This window comes from Saccopteryx bilineata, chromosome 4, assembly GCF_036850765.1.
Source record: "Saccopteryx bilineata isolate mSacBil1 chromosome 4, mSacBil1_pri_phased_curated, whole genome shotgun sequence".
Classification (NCBI taxonomy): Eukaryota; Metazoa; Chordata; class Mammalia; order Chiroptera; family Emballonuridae; genus Saccopteryx; species Saccopteryx bilineata.
In genome coordinates this window covers 33,587,874-33,614,581 of record NC_089493.1, presented here as the reverse complement: position 1 = coordinate 33,614,581, position 26,708 = coordinate 33,587,874, and the positions used below count along the sequence as shown (strand labels likewise).

The following is a 26,708-nucleotide window of genomic DNA, read 5'->3' as shown; positions in this document are numbered from 1 at the left end:
AGAATAAATGAATTCAGTTCAGTGATAGGATACAAAAATCTACACATGGTTCCCAACTTAAGATGGATCAGTTTACCAACTTCCACCTTTATGATGGTGTGAAAGTGATATGCACTCAGAAACTGCACTTTGAATTTTGATTCTTTCTTGGGTTAGCGATAATATGGTACAACATACCCTTATGACTCTGGGCAGTGACAACAAGATGATTGTACCCAACTGTAGGACAATGTAACTGTTCTGAGCACATTTAAGGTAGGCTAGACTAGGTTATGATGTTTGGTAGATTAGGTGTATTAAAGGCATTTTCGACTTATATTTTCAACCCACAATGTGTTTTATCTTTATTATATGCGGCTTAAGTGTCTGTTTGTCGCCGATAGCTTATTGGTTGCTTACGTAACTGTACTAGCCAATGGGGTGAAGTTGCCATGGCTGAACGCAAATTGAGCATGTCAGGGGGAAGGTGAACATTTGTTTGCATTGGCAATCATCTGTTTTACATAAAAACTACGTCTTAACGTAATTTCTTTTAAGAATGCCTCCTAGAAAATACAGCACTGAAGAGGAGAGAAAAGGAGCTAAAGCTGCACAAAAATGGCTTTCTCGACAAAAAGAAACCACTGAGCAGAGAAAGACAAGGCTTGCTTCAGTTGCAGAGCAAATGCGTCTTTCTCAGCAAAATGAGACTGATGAGCATAGAGAAACAAGGCTTGCCTCAGATGCAAGACAAAAAAGCCTGTCTCGACAAAATGAGTCCCTTGAACAAAGGCAGGAGAGAAATGCAAAAAAATGACAGAGTAATGCTGACAGAAACGCAAAAAGGATTAAAACAGTTTCAAACGGAGAAACTTTAATTTTTGAGTATTCCTCTGGTGACATGAATATTAAATGTGAACACTGTCAGTCCTTAAACTTCAAGTTAGAAACTAATCGATTTGACTGTGGCAAGAAAGGATTTTCTCAATGTTGCAAGTACGGAAACATTGTAGTTCCACTAATTGAGAATTATCCACCACTCTTGAATAAATTATTGACTAATCAGCATCCAAATAGCAAACAGTACATGGATAGCATTCGATCCATTAATAGTTCATTTGCTTTTGCGTCCATGGGAAACAAAACAATTGACTTGCCTGGACCAGGACTTTATTGCTTTCGACTTCATGGTCAAGTTTACCATCAAACTGGAACTTTGCATCCTTCTGACGGGAAAAGAAAGTTTGCTCAATTATATATACTTGATCCCTCAGAAGCCAGTTCGGCACATTTAGAATGGAATAAAAGAGTTCCTGAGACCTGACTTAATGAAATGGGGGAATTATTTCAAGACATTAACCCATTTGCTACAGAACGGACGTAAAATTAAAAATAATTTATGGTCCTCTGCAAGGCGAGCTTAAAAATGATGGAAAGATCTACACAAGAAATGTTGTGTACAAAGAGATCTTTGACATGTGAATTAACATTTTATTATTTAAATCACCTTTATTTATTGAGCTAGAGGTGGCTCTTAAGAAATGTACCGCCAGTGGTTTCCTTCATTGCACTCTACTTTAAGCAATTAAGCAAGTAGAAGGGGGAAATCCCGTGGGGCACTAAGCAAAGGGGCATCCTCGCCGCCTGCCCTGGGTAATTGAGTTTGAATTAGCAGACACCTTTGCACAAATCATTTTAATTACAATTTATAATATCTAGAACAGCGGTCATTTCGTATGACCGCCGGGCTTTCTAGTTGGAGCATAACCCATCATAAGTTGAGGAGTATCTATATACAAAATGTGTTATATTTCTATACACTAATAACAAACTATCACAAAGAGAAATTAAGAAAACAATGATATTTATAGTTGCATCAAAAAGAGTAAAATACCTAGAAATAAATTTAACTTTGACCTTAGGAGGTCAGTCCTGTACTCTGAAAACTATAAAACACTGGTGAAAGAAACTGACAGACACCAGTAGGTGGAAAGATATTCCATGCTCATGGACTGGAAAAATTAGTACTGTTAAAATGCCCATACTATCCAAAGCAATCTACAGATTCAATGTAATCTGTAGAATGAAACAGAACGAAAATTTGTGTGGAACCACAAAAGACCCTGATTAGCCAAAACAATTTTGCGAAAGAAGAAAAGTGGAGTTATCACACTTCCTGACTTCAAACTACTACATTACAAAGTGATAGTAATCAAAACAGTATGATACTGGCATAAAACAGACACAAAGATCAACAGAACAGAAAGACCAGAAATAACCCACATATACGGGTTAACCCACATTTTATGAGGAACCAAGACTATACAATGGAGATAGGTACATATTAGGAAAACCCAGTCTTTCCCCTCCTATGTCTTTATCTCCTGTATAGGGGAAAAAAACCCAGTCCTTCCTCCTGTGTTTCTTTCCTGTGTGTCTCCTTTGCTACTCACACAGAACACTTCACTTCTGGTGACCAAATACGTAGGGGGTTTCCCCTACACCAAGAACTGTGACACCATCGGAGTCTCCTACAACTCAACTAAATTCTGGTACTATCCAGAGATAGCATCAGATTCCATAGGTTAAGGGCTCAGTTCCATATGACTGTCTCTCCCTGCCCCCTTTAAATGCCAACTGCAAGTAGCCCCAAGGTTACCCACAAACTTCTGCCCAATTTGGTGATAAACTTGAAGGTTCCCAGGACCCTCTCCTCAAGTGGGATTAATTTGCTAGAACAGCTCACAAAATGCAGAAAAACATTTACTTAGGTTATCAGTTCATTAAATAGTATGATAAAGGATATAGATGAACAGCCAAATGAAGAGACACACAGGACAAGGTCTGGGAAGGTCTCAAGCACAGGAGCTTTTGTCCCCAAGGAGTTGGGGTGCATCACCCTCCCAGTGTGAATGTGTTCACCCACCTGGAAACTCTCTGGATCCCATCACGTTGGGATTTTATGAGGCCTCCTCACATAGGCATGATCAATTTTTAAGTCCAAAGAAGTAGGGAGCAAGGCTGAATATCCTGCTGCTAATCATGGGTTGGTCTTTCTGGTGATCAGCCCCCATCCAAGAGCCACCTAAGAGCCCACCCAGGGTTGCCTCATTAGAACAGATGCTTCTAGTGCTCTTATTACTAGGAACTTACAATGGTTTTAGGAGCCCTGTGTCAGGAACCAGAACAAAGACCAAATATTAGAATAGGATGCTCCTAGTGTTACTATTTAGGAAATTACTAGGGTTTTAGCAGCTCTGTGCCAGGAACTAGAGACAGAGACCAATACTGTATATATATTTTTTCTATCATCTCACCAAAAAGGACAGCTTCTTCAATAAATGATGGTGGGAAATCTTGACAGCCACATACAACAGAATGAAACTGGACTACTTACTATCTTATACAACACACAAAAAGTAACTCAAAATGGATTAAAGACTTGAACGTGGCCCTGGCCGGTTGGCTCAGTGGTAGAGCGTCGACCTGGCGGCGTGCAGGAGTCCCGGGTTCAATTCCCGGCCAGGGCACAAAGGAGAAGCGCCCATCTGCTTCTCCACCCCTCCCCCTCTCCTTCCTCTCTGTCTCTCTCTTCCCCTCCCGCAGCTGAGGCTCCATTGGAGCAAAGTTTGCCCTGAGGATAGCTCTGTGGCCTCTGCCTCAGGTGCTAGAATGGCTCTGGATGCAACAGAGCAATGCCCCAGAGGGGCAATGCATCTCCCTCTGGTGGGCATGCCGGGTGGATCCCGGTCTGAATGCGGGAGTCTGTCTGACTGCCTCCCCATTTCCAGCTGCAGAAAAATGCAGAAAAAAAAAAAAAAAAAAGAAGAAGAAAAAAAAAAGACTTGAACGTAAGACCTGATGAGTATCGCCTCACACCTGTTAGAATGGCTATTCTAAAAGGCAAGAAATGCCCTGGCTGGATAGCTTGGTTGGTTGGAGCATCATTCCGAAGCAGAGGCTGCCGCTCAATTTCCCGGTCTCAGGGCACATATACAGGAGCAGATCAATGTTTCTTTTTCTCTCCCCCCCCCCTTCCTTCCTCTCTCACTAAATTCAATAAATAAAAATTAAAAAAAAAAAAAGTCAAGAAATGACAAGTGTTGGCAATATTGTGGAGAAAATATATAGCTTATGTTCTAGCTCAGAGACTTTCAAAATTAACATGAATCAGAAATCCCCTGGAGTGCTGGTAAAACATACTGTTGTTTAAGTACAATAGATAATGAATAATTAATGACTGATTAACCCAAGAATTTGCACTTCTAACAAGTTTCCATTATGTTGATGCTGCTGGTTCAGGGACCACAATTTGAAAACCACTGTGCTAGTGAAAGAAAGGCAAATAATACACTATAATCATCATAAACATGTAAAGTGCCTAGTATGTTAGAAGATAAGTGTTCTAGAAAAAATGGGAAAATAAAGCAAGGTAAGAGTAGCTGTATATAGAGCTCGTGTTCCTATGTTTTGTTTAAATAAAATATCCAGTTTCCTACATAATAGTATCAATGGCTAATTGCTCTTACTACTGTCAGTCAGTATCCTTAAGAGCTTTACATACATTAACTTATTTAATTCTCATAAATCCCCTACGAAGTAAATACTATGATTTGTTCTCATTTTGCAGGGGAAACTAAATAGGTTAAAGTAAGTTGTTCAAGGTCACACAGCTATTAACAGGTGGATCTAGGATTTGAACCCAGCCAGTCTGGTTCTAGAATCATTGCTGTTAAACATACAACTATATTGCCTCTCAATTCACATTTAAGGCAAGAACTGTTGGAACTCTTCAGGGCCCAATACAGTGACTGAAACATAAGAATTCTCAAAAATGTTTGTTGAAACCAATGACCGAATTCAATTACAGCACCTAAGCCTAATAGTCCTGTAATTCCTAATGGAGATTAAAACTCTGGAGAGCTGATGAAGTAGTCCTGAAACTAGAAATAAGGATTCAAAGATGAGGCCCCAGGTGTCTGCTTAATTAAATTCAATTTATGCAAGAAATATTCATTGAGATAGAAAGTTGTTGAAAGTTTTTTCTTTTTAAGATTTTTTTTTTGTTGTTGTTGATTTCACAGAGAGAGGGAGCAAGATCATAATTGCTTCATTCTGGTACATGCCTTGACCAGGCAAGCCCGGGGTTTCGAACTGGTGACCTCAGGTTGATGCTCTATCCACTGTGCCACCACAGGTCAGCCAAGTTGTGAAATGCTTATCATAATCTGGGGATATGTGTATATTATATTTATTTACCCATTAAACAACTAAGTCCGTTAACCAGCAACTTATGCTAAGAGTATTTTGTGCTTGGGTAGAAATTCACATAGTTTTGATTGTACTCTTTGCAGAAATGAGAAAAAAGATGACAAAGGTGAATATAATAACTTTTCTATTTTTCAAACAGGATGCATTATTTAGCCTTACAGAAATGAGTACTGCAAAATTTAATTCTGCACACTAGGCTTTAAAAACAGTACATATTTTCAACCATGTAAATCAGATCCCATCACTCTCTTGTTCAATGTCCTTTAACTACATCCCATCTCATTCAGAAAAAGATGCAAACCTTTTCCGTGGTCTACAAGGCACCACACCACTCCATCTGGCCCTACCTACTTCTTTCTAGCTTCATCTCCTACCACTATTTCCTTTGCTCCTTCCACCAATAACTGGCCTTCTTGCTCTTCCTAGAACATACCAAGTTCATTTCTGCTTAAGGATCTTTGCAGCACTGTTCCGTCCTCCTGACTCTCACTTCTCCCAGATTTTTACATGGTTTACTCCCTTTATTCAAATCTCTGCTCAAATGCCATCTCTTCAAAGAGGGCTTTCACAGCAGCCATTCCTTTGCCCTGCTTTATTTTCCTGTACAGGCAAACCTTGGAGATTTTGCGGGTTGGGTTCCAGAGGACCACAATAAAGTGAGTCGCATCCGTTTTGCAGGTCGTGAGTCTTGTCTTAAATTTGTTAAAAACACAACATCTGTCAAGTGCAAAAGGGGAACTGCAATAAAATGAAGTATGCCTGTGTTGCCCTTAACACATCCCCCTAGTATTTATATATCATCATCAACCCATTAAAATGGGAACTTGGGCCTGACCTGTGGTGGCGCAGTGGATAAAGCGTCAACCTGGAAACGCTGAGGTAGCCGGTTCAAAACCCTGGGCTTGCCTGCCCTGGGCTTGCCTAGTCAAGGCACACATGGGAACTGATGCTTCTTGCTCCTCCCTCCTTCTCTCTCTCTCTCTTTCTCTCTCTTCCCCTTTCTTCCCTCTCTATAATGAATAAATAAAAAATAAGGGAACTTGTAAGTCTTTTCACTGTAATTTGCAATATTAACAATATCTAGGACAGCGCCTGCATACAGTAACTTCTCCCAATAAATACAAGTTAAATAAACATATGAGTTTCATTTTCACCAGTCACTTAATTCATATGACCTTGGGTAACTCACAAAGCTAACACTCAAGCTCTGACCCTTAAGTAAAAACAATTAAAAAAAAAGTCTTATCCGTCTTGCCATCAAGACCGATTTCGTCATGAGGCCAAGAACTGTGTTTCCTACAGATTTAACAGGACAACTCTGCAGGAACCTGAATTTTGAAATAATGGGGCAGGAAACAGTCTAAGCAGAAAATTCGTAAGAGAACTAGACCTAAACGCCACAACCCTGGTTTTAAAGACCAACGCCAAAAGCTATGATTTACTAAATTTGGGTTCTTTTGGCGCTACGGATCCTTTGCCAAGTCTGGTGAAAACTGTTCACCTCTCTTGAGAACCACCATTTAAATGCATAAAAATAAAAAATACAGAGACAGCTACAAAAGCAATCAATTCTCCTGAAACACAGGACCGCAGATTTAAAGTCTCCTACGCTCTTCCTGCCACAGTGAAAATGAGACGAGAAATCTGAAGGCTACAGGAGGAAGCGACGCTCCGAGGTTCAGCACTGAGCACCGACCTAAGTGGTCGCAGCGACATAGTGGGCGCCGGGCTCGGCCAGCTCCGGGGGCGTGTACGAAGAGGAGGACCGGGGAGAAGAGGGCCCGGGGCTGGGGAGACGCTGGGGGCTTCTCCTCCTGGAGCGCCGCGGGGCTCCCCGGGCTCAGCCCGCCCCCGCCTCACCTGTCCCTCCAGTCCCCAGGAGCCGCTCCGGCACGCCTCGTAGATCTTCATGGAGGCCGCGGAAGATCTCGTGCAGTTTCTCGAAATGCTCGGAGGAGGCGGCGGAGGTGGCCATGGCGCAGGCCGCGCTCTAGAAGCGGGCGCCGAAATTCCGGGCTCGGGGCCCTCTCCTAGCCCGGCGGTCAGCCGCCCAGCCCGGCGGGCATACCGGCGACCACCGCCACCGCCGCCCAAGACGAGACGCTTCCGGGGCCGCAGCGAGGTCCTCCCGAGCCGGAACGCCCACCCCTTTCAACCCGTCACTGCGGGAGCGCCGGGCGCGAAAGCCTGACGGAAAGTCGGGCGGGCGCCGCTGCCCGGGCGACTCTGGTGAGAGCAGCAGAGCGCCCGGGCTATCTTCAGTGCCAGAGCTCCGGGAGAACCCACTGCGAGTTTGGGGAGAGCGCCACGGCTGAAGACACTGTGGGGGCGCGCGTGACAGGCAACGCGGCCGCCCTTCGCCGGAGTTCCGCCTCCCGGTGTAGGGCGGACGCCGCAGTGCATGCCGGGGGCTGTAGTTCGGCAGGGGTGGCGCTCCTACCGGAGGTCACGCGCTCACTTTTTCTGAGGTCAAGCGACCAGTCACCTGCTTTCAGAAGTGGTCCCCGACAGTGTTACCCCCAAAATATACACTCCGCCTCTCGCTGCCAGGATGGCCTTAGCGCTTTTCGTTCATGCAGCAGGTGTGTGTTAATATTAAGCATTGTCACAGTGCAGGGGTCTGGGCATACGTTGTTGAATAAAAGCTTGTGCTTCGGTAATTCATAAAGTGGTGAGCAACGGGGACCCGGTTTCAAGTCGCATTCCCAGTGTAACGTTAACAATTACAGAGTCCTTTCCTGCACTCTATGGGCTTTCATGGCTCAGTGGAAGGGAATTCCTATTTTCACTGATATGGTTTGCACATTTTGAAATATTTGCTTGACAGCCCAATACTTAAAAACTGCTCACACATATTAAAAGATGTATGTCTGTCCAGGAGGGAATGATTTGGTGACTTATATCTCTGGACCCTTCTTTTTACTAGATTTAGTTCGCTAACCATTGATTCAAACTCGCTGAGCTCCTATTATTAAGCGTAGAGAGCTAGCAAAGTCTGAGCTTGTTAGTGGCAGTGTACTGTAAAGTCACATAGCAGTGTTATATGAAGGGACAAGAACAAAAAGGAAAGGTAAATAACCTGGGATGGCAAAAGTAATTTTTGAATAGCATCGGAAAAGAAAAGTAGAAGATGGGTGAATGATCAAATTATCACACAACTGAAGTTAATGGTATTTCAATCAAGAGTGTACTGTATGTAGCTAGACTCTGGGACAAATTATCCTTAGAATGGGAAATGATTGCATAACCATAATAATGAAGTGTTTTCTTCATTTGACTCTAATTAAACATTCATTTAATTGTTTTCATCTGTTGACTTTAAACTTTCCTTTAATTCTTATACTTTTTATTCTGGTAAATTAAAACATGGTAAATAATCAAAACTTTTTATTTGTCCTTGACAGTTCAATATAAATTAAGTAAAATATTAATTCAGTTATTCCACTGCACTGTTATCAAAAGCTATCTAATTTTTCCACAAAACGATCACTTCTAAATATATAGTTTACAGGTCAAAACAAGTTCAACAAAAGATTATTAATTTACAAATATGAGAAGACTGTGGTCCTTTTACTCTTTCCCCCACCAAAGTAAATATACAATTGTTGTTCCAAGCAAATCACAAACTCTATTAGAATAACATACTATAAACAAGTGACGGAAACATTACCAAGTCATAGACTTCCTTTGGCAGCATTACTTTTTTTTTTTTTTTTTTTGGCATTACTTTTGATAAAAGTTCTTCAAATAAAATGTAGTTTTAGCAAACAGATGTTTTAATCTTGTCAATATAAAGTAAGAAAATGCCCTAAAAAATTCTTAAATTGACTGTAACTGCCAATATCAGTCTTTAAGATAACTTGGCTGAATAAGGAATTAAGGCGCGTTTTGTTTGGGGATTTCTTCTGCCACATTGGTTGAATGGTGCTTAAGATAGTACCCTAGCAGTCTTGTTAACTCAGGTGCTCACTCTTAGTGCTTCTACAGGTGGATATTGCCATCTTAAGCTTTTTTTTTTTAATTCTGTCAGGGGAGGGGAGGCAAAGACAGACTCCAACATATGCCCTGACCTGGATTCACCAGGCAAGCCCACTAGGGGGTGATGCTCTGCCTATCTGGGGCATTGTATTGCTCTGTTGCTCAGAAACTGAGCTCTTAGCTATGAGGCCGAAGTTACTGAGCCAACCTCAATGCCCGTGGCCAACTCACCCCAACTGAGCCATAGCTGCAGAAGAGGGAGAAAGACAGAGAAGTGAAAGGAAGAGGAGTAGAGAAGCAGATGGGTGCTTCTCCTGTGTGCCCTGACCAGGAAATCAAACCTGGGACATAACATGCCGACTGATGCTCTACCACTGAGCCAACCAGCCAGGGCCTTTTTTTTTTTAAATCCTTAACTAGTCCCTTCATTATCTTCCTGGCTTGTTCTCTTTTTTGAACTTCTTTCCAGCTACCCATGTGCTTCCTGGTGGGCAGTTATCAACATACAGAGTCTGCTTTCCCCTGTAGCTCTACCCATTTATATCAAAGACCGGATGACACTGGCTTGCTCCAACTGGGATCATTTACCCGCATCAGGGTCCAGTTTAATACTGTTCCTCTATGGCTATTTTGAATTTTGTGGAAATAATTCCAACTGCAAAAATACACAGTAACACATATACTCAGTAACATAGCATACTCATAACCAAATAGCCTTTCCCATCTTCTGGTTTTCTAAGAAAAACTAAGGCACAAAAGGGAGGCTTCCATGGGTCTCGGGCCAGTAACTGAAGTTAGGAGGCCTACCTCCTCAAACTGCTCCTTTCATTATCTCCTTGCTGGCTGGAGAAATAGCAGGAAAATGAGCGTTTAAACTTTATTTTTATTTCTGCCTTCCCCCCTATTTCTGCCAGCCTCCAAAACCCACAAACTTCTCAGAAAAGGAAGCTCTTCCATTATCTAGGCATGGGAAAGTGTCTTTTAAATTATTTTTTTTTATTTATTCATTTTAGAGGGGAGGGAGAGAGAGAGAGAGAGAGAGAGAGAGAGAGAAGGGGGGAGGAGCAGGAAGCTTCAACTCCCATATGTGCCTTGACCGGGCAAGCCCAGGGTTTTGAACCGGCGACCTCAGTATTCTAGGTCGACGCTTTTATCCACTGCGCCACCACAGGTCAGACTTTTTTAAATTATTTTTTTTTATTTATTCATTTTAGGGAGGGAGAGAGAGAGAGAGAGAGAGGAAAGTGTCTTAACAGCAGTGGTTAGGTCATCAGAGATAGAGCCATGCCACAATCCAGACTCAGTTAAACTTCCAGACATAATCCAGATGTTGACACCAGGATGGTTTTCTTAAAAGATAAGGGACAAGCCTTGCTCTTGAGCCGAGCCACTGTGACTCTTGCAGTTCAGCTGAAGCTACAGTTTGGCCGTCCTGAGGTGAAGGTTGGTTGGTTAGAACCACATTGTGAACAAAAAGGGTAGAAACTAGCCCGAACTGCCACAAATCAACACTGCCAAAGTTTAGGTTCTCCTAAGTAACAGGTTTCAGAAGGAAACCGTGAGCCCACTGGTCATCAGTGTGTACTTCTCCTATGATATCTCTTGTAACTGGCAGTAACAAGAGCCAAGTAAATCTTATTTTTGGTGAATTTAGCAGTGTACACTGGGCTTTTATCAGATATCAAGTTGGCAAGGCTGGAAGGCTTGTTCTCTTTGTGCTCAAGGTTTTGGCTATCCTGAAGAATCATTTTGGCAAGGAGTACTGAGCAGTCCAGCTGCACACTTGTCTTAGGTCCAACTGCTGCCACCTGTCAATCCATAGGAATGCCCAGCAGGTCACAGCTGACGTCCCATAGCCGTCTTGCCGTTGTCTCATTACGAGCCTGGGCAGAGACCCATGTCACATGGCAGTCACTGGAAGGGAAAGAGGGAGGTTTAATGCACAGGGTTAAGAATGGAGTCTGTTTTCTGCCTGAGATAAGGAATATGACAGAAACAACGCAGGGATAACATGTCCTTAGACACTTCACATATCCAAGGTTCGTCCTATCTCTTCATTCTCGGCTTTACCCGAGGGAAAATGTAATTACTATTTTAGATCTCACTGGACCAACTCTGATCAGAATACTTTGGTTGATATAAATGCATACTATTTAGTCTTAATAGTGCCCTTTGAATGTCTATATTTAACTGTAACATCAGTGCCTGCCTGACACCTGTGTATGTCGGAAGCCGATCAACAGCTGCTGGTTGACATAGTCACAGCCAAGAAGATCAACAACTGCTGGTTGACACAGTCACAGCAAAGAAAAGGTGCAACACTTCCCCCTTTAACTTTTTGAATTAATTTGGTTTTTTATCCCCCCTTTTCTGGGTGTGTGTGCTATCATTTATGGCACAGGGATAATAGCACCGTGCTTTCCCTGCAGATTTGTAGTAATTTCTCTGGAAATGAGACAGAGGGTGTGAGTTCCACAGAAAAGCCTATAAACCCCCTTGCCTGGGCCCATAGACATAGGAGGCTGGCTATGATATCCCCCAAAAAGGGTTAGTCTGTGGGAAAATTCCCTCCTATAAATCATATTAGAAAAAAATAGATAGTGACTTATGAATAGGTAGGAAACAGTAACTATACACAAAAGCACCTTTCAGCCTTTACCTAATCCATTACTTTACTTCCTTAGCCTTTTCATATAATAGAATAGAAAAACTTTCCTCTTGCATACCTGACCTATAGGTAGTGGAACACTCTGAGAAAAATAAAGTTAGAACTTAACTGGTATATGAATATAGTAGACAAAATTTGACTAGACAATAGGACATTAGGTAAGGTAGAGTTATTAATCAATACTGACCTTTTAGAAGCTTGCAAAAAAAAGGTTGTTGCTGTTTTCAAGTTATTGTATAACTACTTAGAATGACTTACCACCTGATTTATAGCTTATAGCAGAGATCGGGAACCTCTTTGGCTGAGAGAACCATGAACACCACATATTTTAAAATGTAATTCCATGAGAGCCATACAACAACCTGTGTACATTACGCATTATCCAATAAAAATTTGGTGTTGTCCCAGAGGACAGCTGTGATTGGCTCCAGCCACCCGCAACCATGAACATGAGCAGTAGGAAACGAATGGATTGTAATACATGTGAATGTCTTATATTTTTAACATTATTATTTTTTGTATTAAAGATTTGTCTGCGAGCCAGATGCAGCCATCAAAAGAGCCACATCTGGCTTGCGAGCCATAGGTTCCCAACCCCTGGCTTATAGAAATGTACTAACCATTGACTAGAAATATGTAACCATAGTGAAACAAAAACAATTATTAATCGATGTATTCTGTATACCATGTGATTGTAACTTAGTGTGTGTGTAAAAATATAAAGCTATACTAGCCATTGGCGGAGATGCCTGGCAGTGAATGCTAAAGAATTCGGCTCTCTCCCTCGTTTTGTGCCGACGCCGTCTTTTCCTGTGACCCCTGAATTCTCCCCGGGGCTGGACCCCAGCAGGTATGCCCATCTTGCTCAAATAAGTCTCTGAGCTCCATTCTATATGACCTTGTACAGTGTCATGTAGCTGAGATCCTGTATTTATGTTGGGCACATACTTGGAGTGGTAAACAAAATAAAACACAACACGAAACACTTCTTATTTCTAGTCCACCTGGTTTTAAACTTGAACAGGTGAAGTCAGCTTCAAAAGATAATGAGAGAAGAAAAGATGATATCAGAAAAGAAATGGTAACAAGGTACCCAGTGTTTTATATACCTTCTCTTCATTGCCATAATTCTAATTATTTTAAGTCGCCATTAAATGCAGGAGGAATATCCCAACTCTGCATGACTCAGAAAGTTTTCTAAAGGATAATTCTTTTTTTTGTTTTTGGGTTTTTTTAAAAAATATTTTTCCAAAGTTAGAAGTGGGGAGGCAGTCAGACTCCCATATGCGCCTGACCAGGATCCACCCGGCATGCCCACCAGGGAGAGATGCTCTGCCCATCTGGGGCGTTGTTCCGTTGCGTCCTGAGCCATTCTAGTGCCTGAGGTGGAGGCCATGAATCCATCCCGGCACCCGGGCCAACTTTGCTCCAGTGGAGCCCTGGCTCTGGGAGAAGAAGAGAGAAATAGAGAGGAAGAAGAGGGGGAAGGGTGGAGAAGTAAATGGGCACTTTTCCTGTGTGCCTTGACCAGGAATTGAACCTGGGACTTCCACACGCCAGGCTGATGCTCTACCGCTGAGCCAACCGGCCAGGACCCAAATTCTTTTTTTTTTTTTAATTTTTTATTTATTCATTTTAGAGAGAGGAGAGTGATATATGTATGTATGTATGTATGTATATATATATATATATATATAGAGAGAGAGAGAGAGAGAGAGAGAGAGAGAGAGAGAGAGAAAGAGGGGAGGAGCAGGAAGCATCAACTCCCATATGTGCCTTGACCAGGCAGACCCAGGATTTCAAATTGGCAACCTCACCGTTTCCAGGTCGATGCTTTATCCACTGCGCCATCACAGGTCAGGCCCAAATTCTTTTTAATTAAAAAGAAAAAGGAGTCCAAAAAGGAACAAAGAAAACTGGATTGATATAAAATATAGGAATTAAAAAAGAAAAACAACCAGAAAGTATAATCATCAGTATAAAAGACAACATGAGGCCCTGGCCAGTTGGCTTAGTGGAAGAGTGTTGGCCTGGTGTGTGGATGTACCGGGTTCAATTCCCTATCAGGGCACACAGTTTCTCCACCTCTCCCCCTCTCGCTTCTCTCTCTCTCTCTCTCTCCTCCTCCTACAGCCATGGCTTGATTGGAGTGAGTTGTCACCGGGCGCTGAGGATGACTCCATGGCCTCTATCTCAGGTGCTAAGAAGAGCTCGGTTGCTCTTTGGGTCAACAAAGCAACACCCAAGATGGGCAGAGCATCATCCTCTAGTGCAGTGGTCGGCAAAATCATTAGTCAATAGAGCTAAATATCAACAGTACAATGATTGAAATTTCTTTTGAGAGCCAAATTTTTTTAACTTAAACTATATAGGTAGGTACATTCCTTATCAAGGTAGTGCCCGCACATGGTATTTTGTGAAACAGCCACACTCATGGGGCCAAAGAGCCACATGTGGCTTGTGAGCCACAGTTTGCCGACCAAGGCCCTAGTGGGCTTGCCAGGTGGATCCCTGTCAGGGTGCCTGTGGGAGTCTGTCTCTGCCTCCCTTCCTGTCACTGTATAAAAAAATTAAATAAATTAAAGATGACATGAATAAAATCAAACCAAGCAGTTACCACAAAAAATGTGAATGGGTCAAATTCCCCTATTGAAAGATGAAAACCCTAGAGTTAAAGGACAAAGGCTATGTTAGACAATGTATTTTTTAAAAAGGGTGTGGTATACCAAACAAATCCAAAGTATTTCCTTTAGGCAATACAATTTCATCTTCAAAAACAGATACATTCATACCTGAAGTGCTTCCCACTTAGATTCTCCAGACCTTCCGTTAAGGCACAGTAGAGGCTGGTCTGGGCTCCCTGCTGAGGGGTCTTGATGAAGAAGGAGAAGAGCTGCCACATCAATCTCATAAAAGATGAGTGCCGAACCAATTCCGAGTTGACTGTGCCAGGGTGCACAGAATACGCTGTAACGCCAGAGCCTGGTGGGGGTGCCACAGAGAGAGGGCGAGACAGGACTTAATGTTGCTGAATGGCTGAGGAGAGCAGAGGATATGAATCAACACTGCCCAGTTTCCAGCCCTACCACTCATCAATTGTGTGACCTTGGGCAAGCTACAGATGTTGTGACTCAAATTCCTCATCTGTAAAATGGGAATAATCCTCCCAGGATTGTTCTGAGGATTAAATGAGTCAGATGTAAAAGAGCTTAGAATAGCATCATGCATTTATACATATGCTATTTCAGGTTCCCAATACTTCACTAGAAACCTTGGGGCCAGAAATGTTTCTATTTATTTCTGCATTATAAAAGTAACATGTGCCTGACCTGTGGTGGCGCAGTGGATAAAGCGTTGACCTGGAATGCTGAGGTCGCCGGTTCAAAACCCTGGGCTTGCCTGGTCAAGGCACATATGGGAGTTGATGCTTCCTGTTCTCTCTCTATCTCTCCCTCTCTCTCTCTCTCCCCTCTCTCTCTAATAAAAATGAATAATAATAAAAAAAAGTAACATGATACATATACTATCTATTAACAACTCGCTCTAGTACAGGTGAGGTTTTGTTGCTCAATGTGTTTTGGTGTCAAGCTTATAAAGAAAATGAATTTTCAGGCCTTTGTAGATTTCACAAATTGCAGATAAAGGACTGTGGACTTATTTTCAACTGGACTTCTACTCTAGAGGACCCCTATTTAATATTCTATGTTCTAACCATAACGACCTCTTCATTTCTCAAACTGAGCCCAGAACCTCATGCATTCTGCCCCCTCTACCGGAAGGCTCCTCTGCCATTTCATCCCACCTACACTGTAACCATTCCATTTCTAATCATCCTGCAAGGGCTCAACTTGCAACTGACTTCCTCAGAGAAGTCTACCCTGATTTCTCAGACCGAATGAGACCCCCTGCAAATTCGTTTCAGGTCCTTGTACTTCCCCTTTATAGCATTTACCACAATTATAATTATACAACAACAGCAAAAAGGAAATAATCTAGATGTTAAGGAAATGAATAAGTAAACTAAGTACAACTCTATACTAAGAAAGACAATGAGGCCAACAAAAGGAATGGGATAAATCTCTATGTACTAAATAAATCCCCAAAATATTGTGTTGGAATTTCAGTTCCTTATATATGATATATATATCTAAATGCATAAGATGTTTGGAAAGGTGCACAGTAAAAGTTGTTGGCAGTGTTTTTCTTTCTTTCTTTTGAGAGCGAAGAAGAGAGAGAGAGAGAAACATTGATTTGTTGTTCCACTTATTTATGCATTTACTGGTTTATTTTTACATGGGCCCCAACGGGGGATTGAACCCACAACCTTGGCATATCGGGATGACACTAATCAGCTGAGCCAGCCAGGGGCTGAGTTACCCAGGAGCATGGCAGTGGTTTCTTGAGGAAAGAAAAGTAGAGAGAGGGGAATAGTGAAGAGGGTTTTTCACCTTTAACTCTACATACTTCCACCTTATTTGAACTTTTACAATGAAAATGATTGATGTATTACTAGGCTGTTTTTACATGTGACAACTGTATAAATACTGGATAATTATCTCTCCCCCACTGAATGCAAACCAAATCAAGAAATGGTCTGGGCCTGACCTGTGGTGGCGCAGTGGATAAAGCGTCGACCTGGAATGCTGAGGTTGCCGGTTCAAAACCCTGGGCTTGCCTGGTCAAGGCACATATGGGAGTTGATGCTTCCTGCTCCTCCCTCCCCCTTCTCTCTCTCTCTCTCTCTCTCTCATTCTCTCTCCTCTCTAAAAATTAATAAAAGTTAAAAAAAAATTTAAAAAAAAAAAGAAAAAGAAAAAGAAATGGTCTGTACCTGTCTTGTGCACTACTCCATCCTAAGCCCCTATTCCAGGGGTCAGGAACCTTTTTGGCTGAGAAAGCATGAACGCCACATATTTTAAAATGTAATTCCATGAGTGCCATACAACGACCCATGTACATTACACATTATCCAATAAAAATTTGGTGTTGTCCCAGAGGACAGCTGTGATTGGCTCCAGCCACCCACAACCATGAACATGAGCAGTAGGAAATGAATGGATTGTAATACATGAGAATGTTTTATATTTTTAACGTAATAATTTTTTTTTTTTTGTATTTTTCTGAAGCTGGAAACGAGGAGAGACAGACAGACTCCCGCATGCGCCCGACCAGGATCCACCCGGCACGCCCACCAGGGGTGACGCTCTGCCCACCAGGGGGCGATGCTCTGCCCCTCCGGGGCGTCACTCTGTTGCAACCAGAGCCACTCTAGCACCTGGGGCAGAGGCCAAGAAGCCATCCCCAGCGCCCGGGCCATCTTTGCTCCAATGGAGCCTCAGCTGCGGGAGGGGAAGAGAGAGACAGAGAGGAAGGAGAGGGGGTGGGGTGGAGAAGCAAATGGGTGCTTCTCCTGTGTGCCCTGGCCGGGAATTAAATCCAGAACTTCTGCATGCCAGGCCGACGCTCTACCACTGAGCCAACCGGCCAGGGCCAAAGTAATTATTTTTTTTATTAAAGATTTGTCTGCAAGCCAGATGCAGCCATCAAAAGAACCACGTCTGGCTCGCGAGCCATAGGTTCCCGACCCCTGCCCTATTCCAATGCACAGAACAGCCCAGGCACTGAATACCTGCCTCTCGAATGGATGAAGAAATGACTCTTCACACAGAGGTTTCTTTCGTTGCACCACAGAGTTGCCCACCTAATCCTCACATCTATCAGACTTCCTCGCTCATGCAGCCTGCTTTATCTGGAGCCTCACAGCGGAGCCCATTTCTTACCTCCAGGCCACCCTGGCTCCCTGACCAACCCTTTGGATGATTCTCACCATTCTGATCTTGATCCACCCTGAGCTGATAAAGGATGCCATGCCCTGGGCATAGACTGGACTTATGAACTAGGCTGACCAGCAGCTTCCTTCCTCCCCATCTCAGAGCTGTCCAAACTGTTTCATGATCCTGTTCCAACAATGGGACTCCTGTGCCTGACTCCTTAAGCCTGAATTCTGGCCGCCTCAGCACCTAAGCAACTCCAACTGCCCACCCTGGACTTCCTTTCTCTTCACTGAAAATCCAGAGTGGATGATGCTAAGGACCTCTGTCTATCTGTGACTGAATAGTCCCCTGCGTAAGCATACATTTTCTTTTATTTGACCCTTTGCTGTTAGGAGACAACTCCCTCTCCCCTGTCCCATCCAGAACTGTTTTATCCTCATGACTGTAGCTGGTGCCAGGTCAGGTCCCTCCCTTCTGCTTAGTTTCACTATGAGTAAAACCTTAACTTGCTCATGAAGCCTGCATTATTTATGACAATAACCTGTAAAGTAGTCTCATTCTACCTGTGAGGAAGTAAGTCTATCTTGAAAAGTTAATATTCTGGGAGAGAGAACTTTGACTTTTGATTGACAATTTTATTATAACTAAAATTAATACCAGTAAAATGTGAAAAAACCCTCATTTTTATATATAAAAAAAAAGAAAAGAAAAGTTAAGTAACTTGCTATAGGTCACACAGCTAGTAGTGGCAAAACCAAGCCTTCAGACTCACAGAATCTCCCGTCCTCCAACAGCCACCTGCAATATTCAGTTGTGGGCTGTTTACTAAAACTGCATTTAGTGATAGTCATGGAGGCAGGTCCTGGCCAAAGGGCAGGTTCCAGAAAACAGGTTCTATTTCTGTGGCTTTCGACTACTTCCCCAATTCATGTTTCCATACTAATTTCTTCTAAGCCTACCTTTTAGTCTCCGGGCCAGTTCCCGAGTGAAGAGAATGTTGGCTAACTTGCTATGGCAGTAAGCCAGACCTGCACTGTAGAATTTCTCGCCCTGAAGATTACGGAAATGGATCCTTCCCAGGTGATGTGCTAAGGAAGACACATTCACCACCCTTGATGGGGCTGATTCCTTCAGCTTCTCTAGCAGCAGATGGGTCAAGAGGAAGTGACCTGTAAAAAAAAACTAGAATTAACAGAGTTCAGAGCCAATGCAGGGGTGAAGGGAATAGTGGTGTGTAGGGCGCAGCTATGGGAAGCAGAGGACTCAGGAATAAAGCTTTCTGTCGTGTTAATTCGTTATCAACTACAGAGCAAATTCAGTAAGGGTTCAGGGAAACAGAAGCAGTCAAAGACATGAGATGTGTCTGGATTACGTGAATATGAACACGATGTTCCATGTCTCATTCCAACTTTGATTAACAACACCTTTTTTTTTTTTTTTTTTTTTTTTTACAGAGGCAGAGATAGACAGGGACAGACAGACAGGAACGGAGAGAGATGAGAAGCATCAATCATCAGTTTCTCGTTGCGCGTTGTGACTTCTTAGTTGTTCATTGATTGCTTTCTCACATGTGCCTTGACCGTGGGCCTTCAGCAGACCTAGTAACCCCCTGCTGGAGCCAGCGACCTTGGGTCCAAGCTGGTGAGCTCTTTGCTCGAGCCAGATGAGCCCGCGCTCAAGCTGGCGACCTTGGGGTCTTGAACCTGGGTCCTTCCGCGTCCCAGTCCGACGCTCTATCCACTGCGCCACCACCTGGTCAGGCGATTAACATCACTTTTTAAGAGCAGACAGCCTCTACCTGATGCTAGCCACAAGGATCGCTTGCTACAAAGAAATCAATACAACCCCCAATAAAAATAGGCTGTTCAAAAATGTCCGAAGGTAAACTGAATCCGAATCACAGACTACAATGTGGGCCAAACTGAGTGGGCCCCAAGTTTATCCTGGCATTTTCCAGCAGAACCAGGAGATTATTTACTTACAGTCTATTATGGCCCAGAGGTCCAATCACACCCCAAAGAAGGCTTCCTCTGGCCCCTAAGTTTTCCAAGGAGAACATAGGTTCCCTCTAGCTTTTGTGGTGAGATCAGATTCTTACCCAAGTGGTTGACTCCTATATGCATCTCAAAGCCGTCTACTGTCTTGGAGTAGGGACACATCATCACTCCTGCGTTGTTGATCAGAATGTGGAGATGCTTTTCCTCTGCAGGGAAGAGGAGATAGAGCCATAGCTATTGCATCTTAGAAATCTGCCTCACACCCCATCTCTGAAAATGGAGAAGCAGAACTTCAATCTTTCCTCCATGTTCCCTTCATATGTATTTTTTTTTAATTTTTAATTTTATTTTATTCATTTTTTTTTTAGAGAGGAGAGAGAGAGAGAGAGAGAGAGAGAGAGAGAGAGAGAGAGAGAGGAGAAAGAGAGACAGGGGGGAGGAGCTGGAAACATCAACTCCCATATGTACCTTGACCAGGCAAGCCCAGGGTTTCAAATCGGCGACCTCAGCATTTCCAGGTCGACGCTTTATCCACTGCGCCACCACAGGTCAGGCCTCATATGTATTTTGTACTGGTTTCATTCTAAGACTTTAGATGAATCCTGTATACTTTTACGACAGAGCAAAATTTCATCTTACACACTATCAAGTGGCCTTTCCAACCTCTCCACTACAGGAGCTACTTACTTACTGCTTCTGGAAAGTGTTCCGCCCACTTCTGCCAACAGAAAGATTTCCCAGCTGGGAAGATTCCAAAGCATGAGAAAAAAAGGACGTGCTGTATGCACCCCCGCCAGTGGGATTCAGGCCCCAAAAGAAATACTGGTTTCACTTCTTTGTTGTATCTGTTAACTTTCTCTCATGCTGCACTTTCTCATGTGGTTAGCAATTTCTGACTATAAGCTCGTTTTGATGGAAGTTTTCCTTGGGAGGCCTAGCTCCCTGGGTTGAGGAGACATGCCTACAGAATGCTCTTGGATTTGCTTTTCCTGTGATACTACTGTACAAGGTTTTATGTTAATTTCTCAGTTTAAGATACTTACACTATTCAGAGGTATGAATTCCACCCTCTCCCATAGGGGTGCAAGCTGGAGGTTCGTGTGTGTGTGTGTGTGTGTGTGTGTGTGTGTGTGTGTGACAGAGACAGAAAGAGGGACAGACAGGTAGGAAGAGAGAGAGATGAGAAGCATCAATTCTTCGTTGCAGCATCTTAGTTCATTGATTGCTTTCTCATATGTGCCTTGACGGGGGTGGGGGCTACAGCACAGTGAGTGACCCCTTGCTCAAGCCAGCGACCATGGGGTCATGTCTATGATTCCATACTCAAACCAGCAACCCCACACTCAAGCTGGTGAGCCCATGCTCAAGCCAGATGAGCCCATGCTCAGGCCAGCAACCTCAGGGTTTTGAGCCTGGGTCCTCTGCGTCCCTGTCTGATGCTCTATCCACTGCACCACTGCCTGGTCAGGCTGGAGGTTCTAATTTCTTACAGATGATTCTTTATCCAGCTATGTCTTGAAGAGATGATAAGCTTCTTCTTTTTTTTTTTTTTAGTTTTTTTTTTTTTTTTAGATTTTATTTATTCATTATAGAGAGGAGAGAGAGAGAGAGAAGGGGGGAGGAGCAGGAAGCATCAACTCCCATATGCACCTTGACCAGGCAAGCCCAGGGTTTCGAACCGGCAACCTCAGTGTTTCCAGGTTGACGCTTTATCCACTGCGCCACCACAGGTCAGGCCTAGAGATGATAAGCTTCTTTGTCATGTTCCTCAGTTGGTGGCCTGGGGGTTCTAAAGCTCCTGTACCATGGACCAGATGGCCTTTTGTGAATCCCAACCTTTAGTGGAGCCTCAGATACAGCCTCCCCAGCTCTTAAAGGGCCTGAGGCCTCATCTTAGACACTAAAACCCATATTGGGTTCTGGCACTCCTGTGAGATTTTTGGTTGCTATCACTTTTTGAATTGACTTTTCGTTTCTGCTGTTTTGTTACTAATGAGTTCAGCTATGTATTGAAAGCGTCGGATTATATTTTATCTACCATTTCTAAATATTAGAGAGGGAAAGGGAGCTTTTCCTTTTAGCTAAATCTGCCATGTTGATCGCAAGACTCACAACATAGTCTCCGGTTCTACACTCACCTGCTAAGAAGCCCTTAGCAAAGGCTCGAATAGATTTCGTATCAGCCAAGTCCAGTTTCCGCACCAACACCTGTTGGTTCCCTGTCATGGTCTGGATCTCTCTGGCCACCAATTCCCCCTTTTGCACATCACGGCAAGCTATATATACACGGGCTCCTGTCAACCAACATAGAAGAGACAAACTGTCAGCTCTGCTTTTGAGTGGGAATGAGAGCCCTAATGATGCTGCATGTAATTTTCTACTGTTTCATTGATCTTACTACTACTCCACATCAGAGGTGTCTGAAAGAAAAATAAATCAATAATATTCAGTCAGCGTTCATTATATGTAGAGCATTGTGCTAGCATTGGACTGCAAGCCAGCGGGGCACTTGGAATGTTCTTAAATTCCAGGATTGGGAGAAAATAAATGAGAATGGTCATCATTGTGAGAGGTAAAATGGCAATAGCAGCAGGGAATTAGAAGTAGACAAACTTGCCTCTTTGAGCTAGCTCTTTGGTTGTTTCCTTCCCGATGCCTGTGTTGGCACCTGTGACCACAGCCACCTTCCCAGAAAGCTGGACAGTTGATGTACACACCCCGCTGGACAGCATTTTCCTACAGACAGAGGAGGGCTCATCAGTTCTTCATTTTTCCTTATTTCAACCAGAGGGTTCCGGCTATCTCTCGTGTCTTCAAATCCCCCTGTATGAGGTTTACTTTGGTTTCTTTTACTGCTGTCCTTTTCATAGGCTTAAGGAAGGTTGGGGGAAAGAAAATAAAAGCTTTCTGTTCTCACTCAAAAATAAAAGTGAGGCTATAACAATTGCTTAGAGCTATTCCCTACAGTACCAGAACTGGATGAGTAGTTGATTAGCCAGGCACCTGGCTTTGGTTTGAGCTCTTGTACAGGCTTAGGAAATCACAAGACTCAACCGGGAGAAAGAAAGAACTGGTCCACTCAGGTCAATCGGTTTATTCGCTGGCACTGTATGGCCTTGATAACCAGCTAATCCAACACAAAATGTGAAAATTGTGAAAGCCCGTCAACCCAGGACAAAACAAAAAGAAAAACATATAAACACACAGTTAAAAATAAGACAAAGAAAACATATAAATCAATACAAATGGGACCTGAAATTCAAGTTTTGGTTTGAATTAAACCAAATTAGAGTCCTCATTTTTAAGCCTTCTTTTTTAAATATACAAACAGGAATTAACAGGCCTCAGATTGTTCTTTTCTGAATTTATTGACCAGGAGATGCACTTTTAAAGGGCATTTCAGCCTTTTTCACTGAACTTGGAATTGCAAGGTACACATCCTAGCCATTAGAGCTACCGGTCTAGCGCAAACAGGTGGATAAGAATAAGCCTCCCTGGCTCAGTTTCCCTGCTCCCTTCAGCTTCAGCTCCAGCTCCAGTGAGGACAATGTATCGAGACCTCTACTGGGCTCTTCTCCTTAACCAGCAGGAAGGACAAAAGACAATTAACCATGGACGTCCAGCTCTGGTCTGGCTCCCCTGAACTCACTAAGTAGTTAGGAACATGCCTCTTGGAGTACAATCTTCCTCAAAAAAAAAAATCTGGCTGAGGTATGAACACTATTCTCATTTCAGGTTCAACTTTTCATTGAGATTCTATTATGTAGAGAAGAGGATTTTGTGGTGGACAAGGATAAAAAGCAGCCGTTTTCTTCTGAGTATGGGCACCCAGGTGTGCCTAGAGGTGGGAGCGTTTAGAGGGGAGGAAAAATACAACTGGGTGAGAGGCAAGAGGGGAGGCAGGGAGAGGAAAGCAAAGGTGACGTCTGTAAGCAATAAAGGCGTGTAATCTAGCGCGTCCCGCACCACCCCACCCCTCAGGAGGGGCCGTGTCCCTTCAGTCACTGGTTCACCGTCACTACGGGTGATTTACTCAGAACCAATCAGCAGGCTGCATGCTTTGCAGTTCGGGCTGATTCTCTAGGCGCACTGGGTCAGCTAGTGCCAGATTATCACCTGGTTGAGAGACCGCTACCCTCATCCTCTCCGCCCCACCCCGGAGACCCCAGGGCAAGACTCCGATCCGAAAGTCCTGCTCGGACGGCAGGAAAGGGCTCAGAATACCATTTTCTCTCCTTTACAATATCGTCCAGAGAAACAGCGAATTTAACTGTAATAAGAGAGCAAGCAATGGGGCTGCAGATGTCACGGTTCCCATCAACGGCCAGTTTCAGAAAGCAAAAACCTGAATCGCTCCATTGTACTTTAAGGTGGGAAAAACTAGAAAGGGCTGATTCAAGGCGTGGGAGTTAAGCGGAAAGCCGTCTTGAGGTCCACACCTTTATTTTGGGGTCTGAAATGCCCAACGCTGAAAACTCACGTGTTTGAACTAACCCTGCACTTGGGGTTCGCTGGAGCCAGACGCAAGGGTTACTGAGACGAAAAAAAAAAAAGGCCAGGAAAAACAAAGCAGGGTACTCCGGTCTGCAGCCCCTTCCCACGGCCTGGGCTCTGATGGTGTCGACCTCCCCGCATCCAAGGCCGCCAGACCTCAGCCTGCATGGAGCCCCCCGGGGAGTTTTCCTTTTCTTTCTTTTAAACAACAGAGCTTCAGTAAGGATTAATGCCCCTCCCCGCCGACTTCTCAAGAGAAGGCATTACATTTGCACCGACCTGATTTGGGGCGTAGCGATGTACAGGAGAGAAAGGAGGAGAAGGAGCAGGAGCAGGACCCCAATCATCTTGCGGGGCGACACCTGTGACAGGCGACACGAAGGGAGATGCAGCAGCGGAGGTAGATGCCCAGCGGTTCTCGCCAACTGTGGCTTCCTTCCCAGACACGCCCTTGTAAAGTACGGCAGCAAAGCCGGGAGCAAAGCCGTCTGGGAAATGTAGTCCAATGCCTGGCGTGGGCTAAGAGCCGATGAACGTGCTGTTGTTCCCAGACGCCAAGAGAAGTCGAACCGTGCACCGGACACGCTGCAGATCCCCAACAATATAGTGTCCAGGGCCCTTGGGATCATCCAAACACCTTCCCCACAGCCCTTCTGCCCTCCAGCGGTTCTCGGGAGATCACGCTCCCCCGACCTCCTGGTGCCCAAGTCCTGACCCGGGTTCACTTTTCCCCAATCATCGTTAGGCAGTTACCACATTGTTTCTCACGGAGGTCAAAGTCTTTACACTGGAGGAGAGCGAGTGGAAGGCAGTTGGAGGTGAGAATTCCTCCTCAGGGATTCGAGGGGAGCGAAAGCAATTGGTCCCTGAACACACTGCTGAGAGAATACCTTATTGTGTCTACTTTGAATTATAATGATGACTATCATAATTTTACTGGTGTTCGAGGACTAACTGATAATAGAATATAGTTTTCTTGATGACTTGGGTTAGTTATATTAACTCCCAAGGTAGCAATAAATTTCTCAGGGTAGCCACACAGTTGGGTGGGCCAACTCACCTTGAATTAGGCCATAAAAATTCTCTGGGAGTCAGCAGGTTCCTGGTTCAGTCATTCCTTTCAGTTCTGCCATCTGAGGCCTGTCTCTGGTTTGCAGGGGGTGAAGGTGGAGGATGTTTAGTCAATATCTGGCTGTGATTCTAGATTGTACCTCGCTAATGTCTTCTGGATCTTTCTTCTGGTTGATTCATTTCCATTTGATTAAAAGATACATGGTCCAAGGTCAATTTGAATCAATATTTTATATCACTTGGAAAGGAGAGGGTTTCCTTCACGCAAAACAAGTTTGTACTGAGTTGACATTAGGTTATTTAGTTTGTCACATATTCATTATTGTGTTTCCTAATATTGTACAGGACTTACACCTTTATTAAGAGCCTTTCACATGTTTTGTTTCACATGTCGTGTTTTTCTGTTGAGATGTAATAGGGAGCCAGGCAGAAATGACTGTGGCCTGTCAGGGAAGACCTTAAACACACAATTACTGTGAATATATCATGATAATAGGTACTAAGGGGAAAAGAGAAAGTTTTGGGCACTTATAGGAGAAGGCCCCTCCTGGCCTGGAGATCAGGAAAGGCTTCTCTGAGGAAACAACATTTAAGCCTGAGGGAAGGTCAGGAGTTAGTGGGCAAGCAGCCTTACAGGCAAGAATGCTCTGAGCAGAGGGAAGAGCTTACCTGAGGGTTCAGAATCAGAGAGAACAGGGGGCACTGGAACAATGGGAAACACTGGTCTACCTGAGCAATGGGCAGGGCAGAGTGCCAGAAATGGGAATAGCCAAAGCTTATATAGTGCTTGTCATGTGCCAGGCCATGTCAAGTGCTTTATATATATTAATTCCCTTTATTTACTTACAACTCTGTGGAGTGGGTACTATAATTTTCCCTATTTTACAGACAAGGAACTGATGCAACAGGAAGGTTAAGTAAGTCAGCCCAGGTCATAGTGGCCAAACTGGGATTCAGATATAAGCAGTTTGTATCCAAGATCTGTATCCTTAACTACTGAACCATGCTGCTAAAAGATGAGGCTCAAGACATAGGCATATCTGCATATCCACACAAAATTTGCATGCAATTTTATCCATAGAACCTAGATGAAAAGACACTGGTTAAGCCTGATAACTGAAGATGGGTAAACAGATGAGTTGCTTAGAGGGATTGTACTAATAGTATGGGCTAGGTAGAGGAAAGTAAACCCGAAAATGGACTGAGAAAAAAAAGACAGAGATTAAGAAGATGTATTAGATTGGGTTCAATCAAGTTGGAGAAAACAGATAGCATTTCGACAGGGAAAGTTTAAAAAACTATTCATCACACTAGAGGATTGGAGTAATGAGAGATGTGCTAATGGGTTATTACACTTTTTCTGTAAAGGAAAATAAATATTTTAAACTTTGTGAACTATGTGATCTCTGTTGCAACTGAACTCTGCTGTTGTAGAGTGAAAGCAGTTATAGACAATAAATACATGGATGAGCGTGG

General features: G+C 43.6%; 2 protein-coding genes across 3 annotated transcripts in view; both read right to left on the bottom strand.

Annotated features, from left to right (window-relative positions):
- The window catches only part of VTI1B (vesicle transport through interaction with t-SNAREs 1B), a 49,997-nt gene extending 42,610 nt beyond the window's left edge, over positions 1-7,387 (bottom strand). Inside the window, exon 1 of one of the 2 annotated variants that reach the window (XR_010731380.1) lies at positions 7,111-7,387. Coding sequence is in view for 1 of the 2 variants with exons in the window: in XM_066277476.1 (XP_066133573.1) it covers positions 7,111-7,225 (115 nt within the window). In the remaining variant the exon portion in view is untranslated. The remainder of the gene's footprint in view (positions 1-7,110) is intronic. The other variant, XM_066277476.1, reaches the window with a different exon arrangement.
- Positions 7,388-9,208: 1,821 nt separating this feature from the next.
- Positions 9,209-24,814, bottom strand: RDH11 (retinol dehydrogenase 11). Its single transcript, XM_066276004.1, has 7 exons — positions 24,441-24,814; positions 22,285-22,403; positions 21,806-21,961; positions 19,769-19,873; positions 18,630-18,839; positions 14,689-14,878; positions 9,209-11,142 (listed from the first exon to the last, which is right to left on the bottom strand). The coding sequence occupies exons 1-7, from the start codon at positions 24,788-24,790 to the stop codon at positions 11,040-11,042; spliced, it is 1,233 nt and encodes a 410-aa protein (XP_066132101.1). The 5' UTR covers positions 24,791-24,814; the 3' UTR covers positions 9,209-11,039.
- Positions 24,815-26,708: the final 1,894 nt, after the last annotated feature.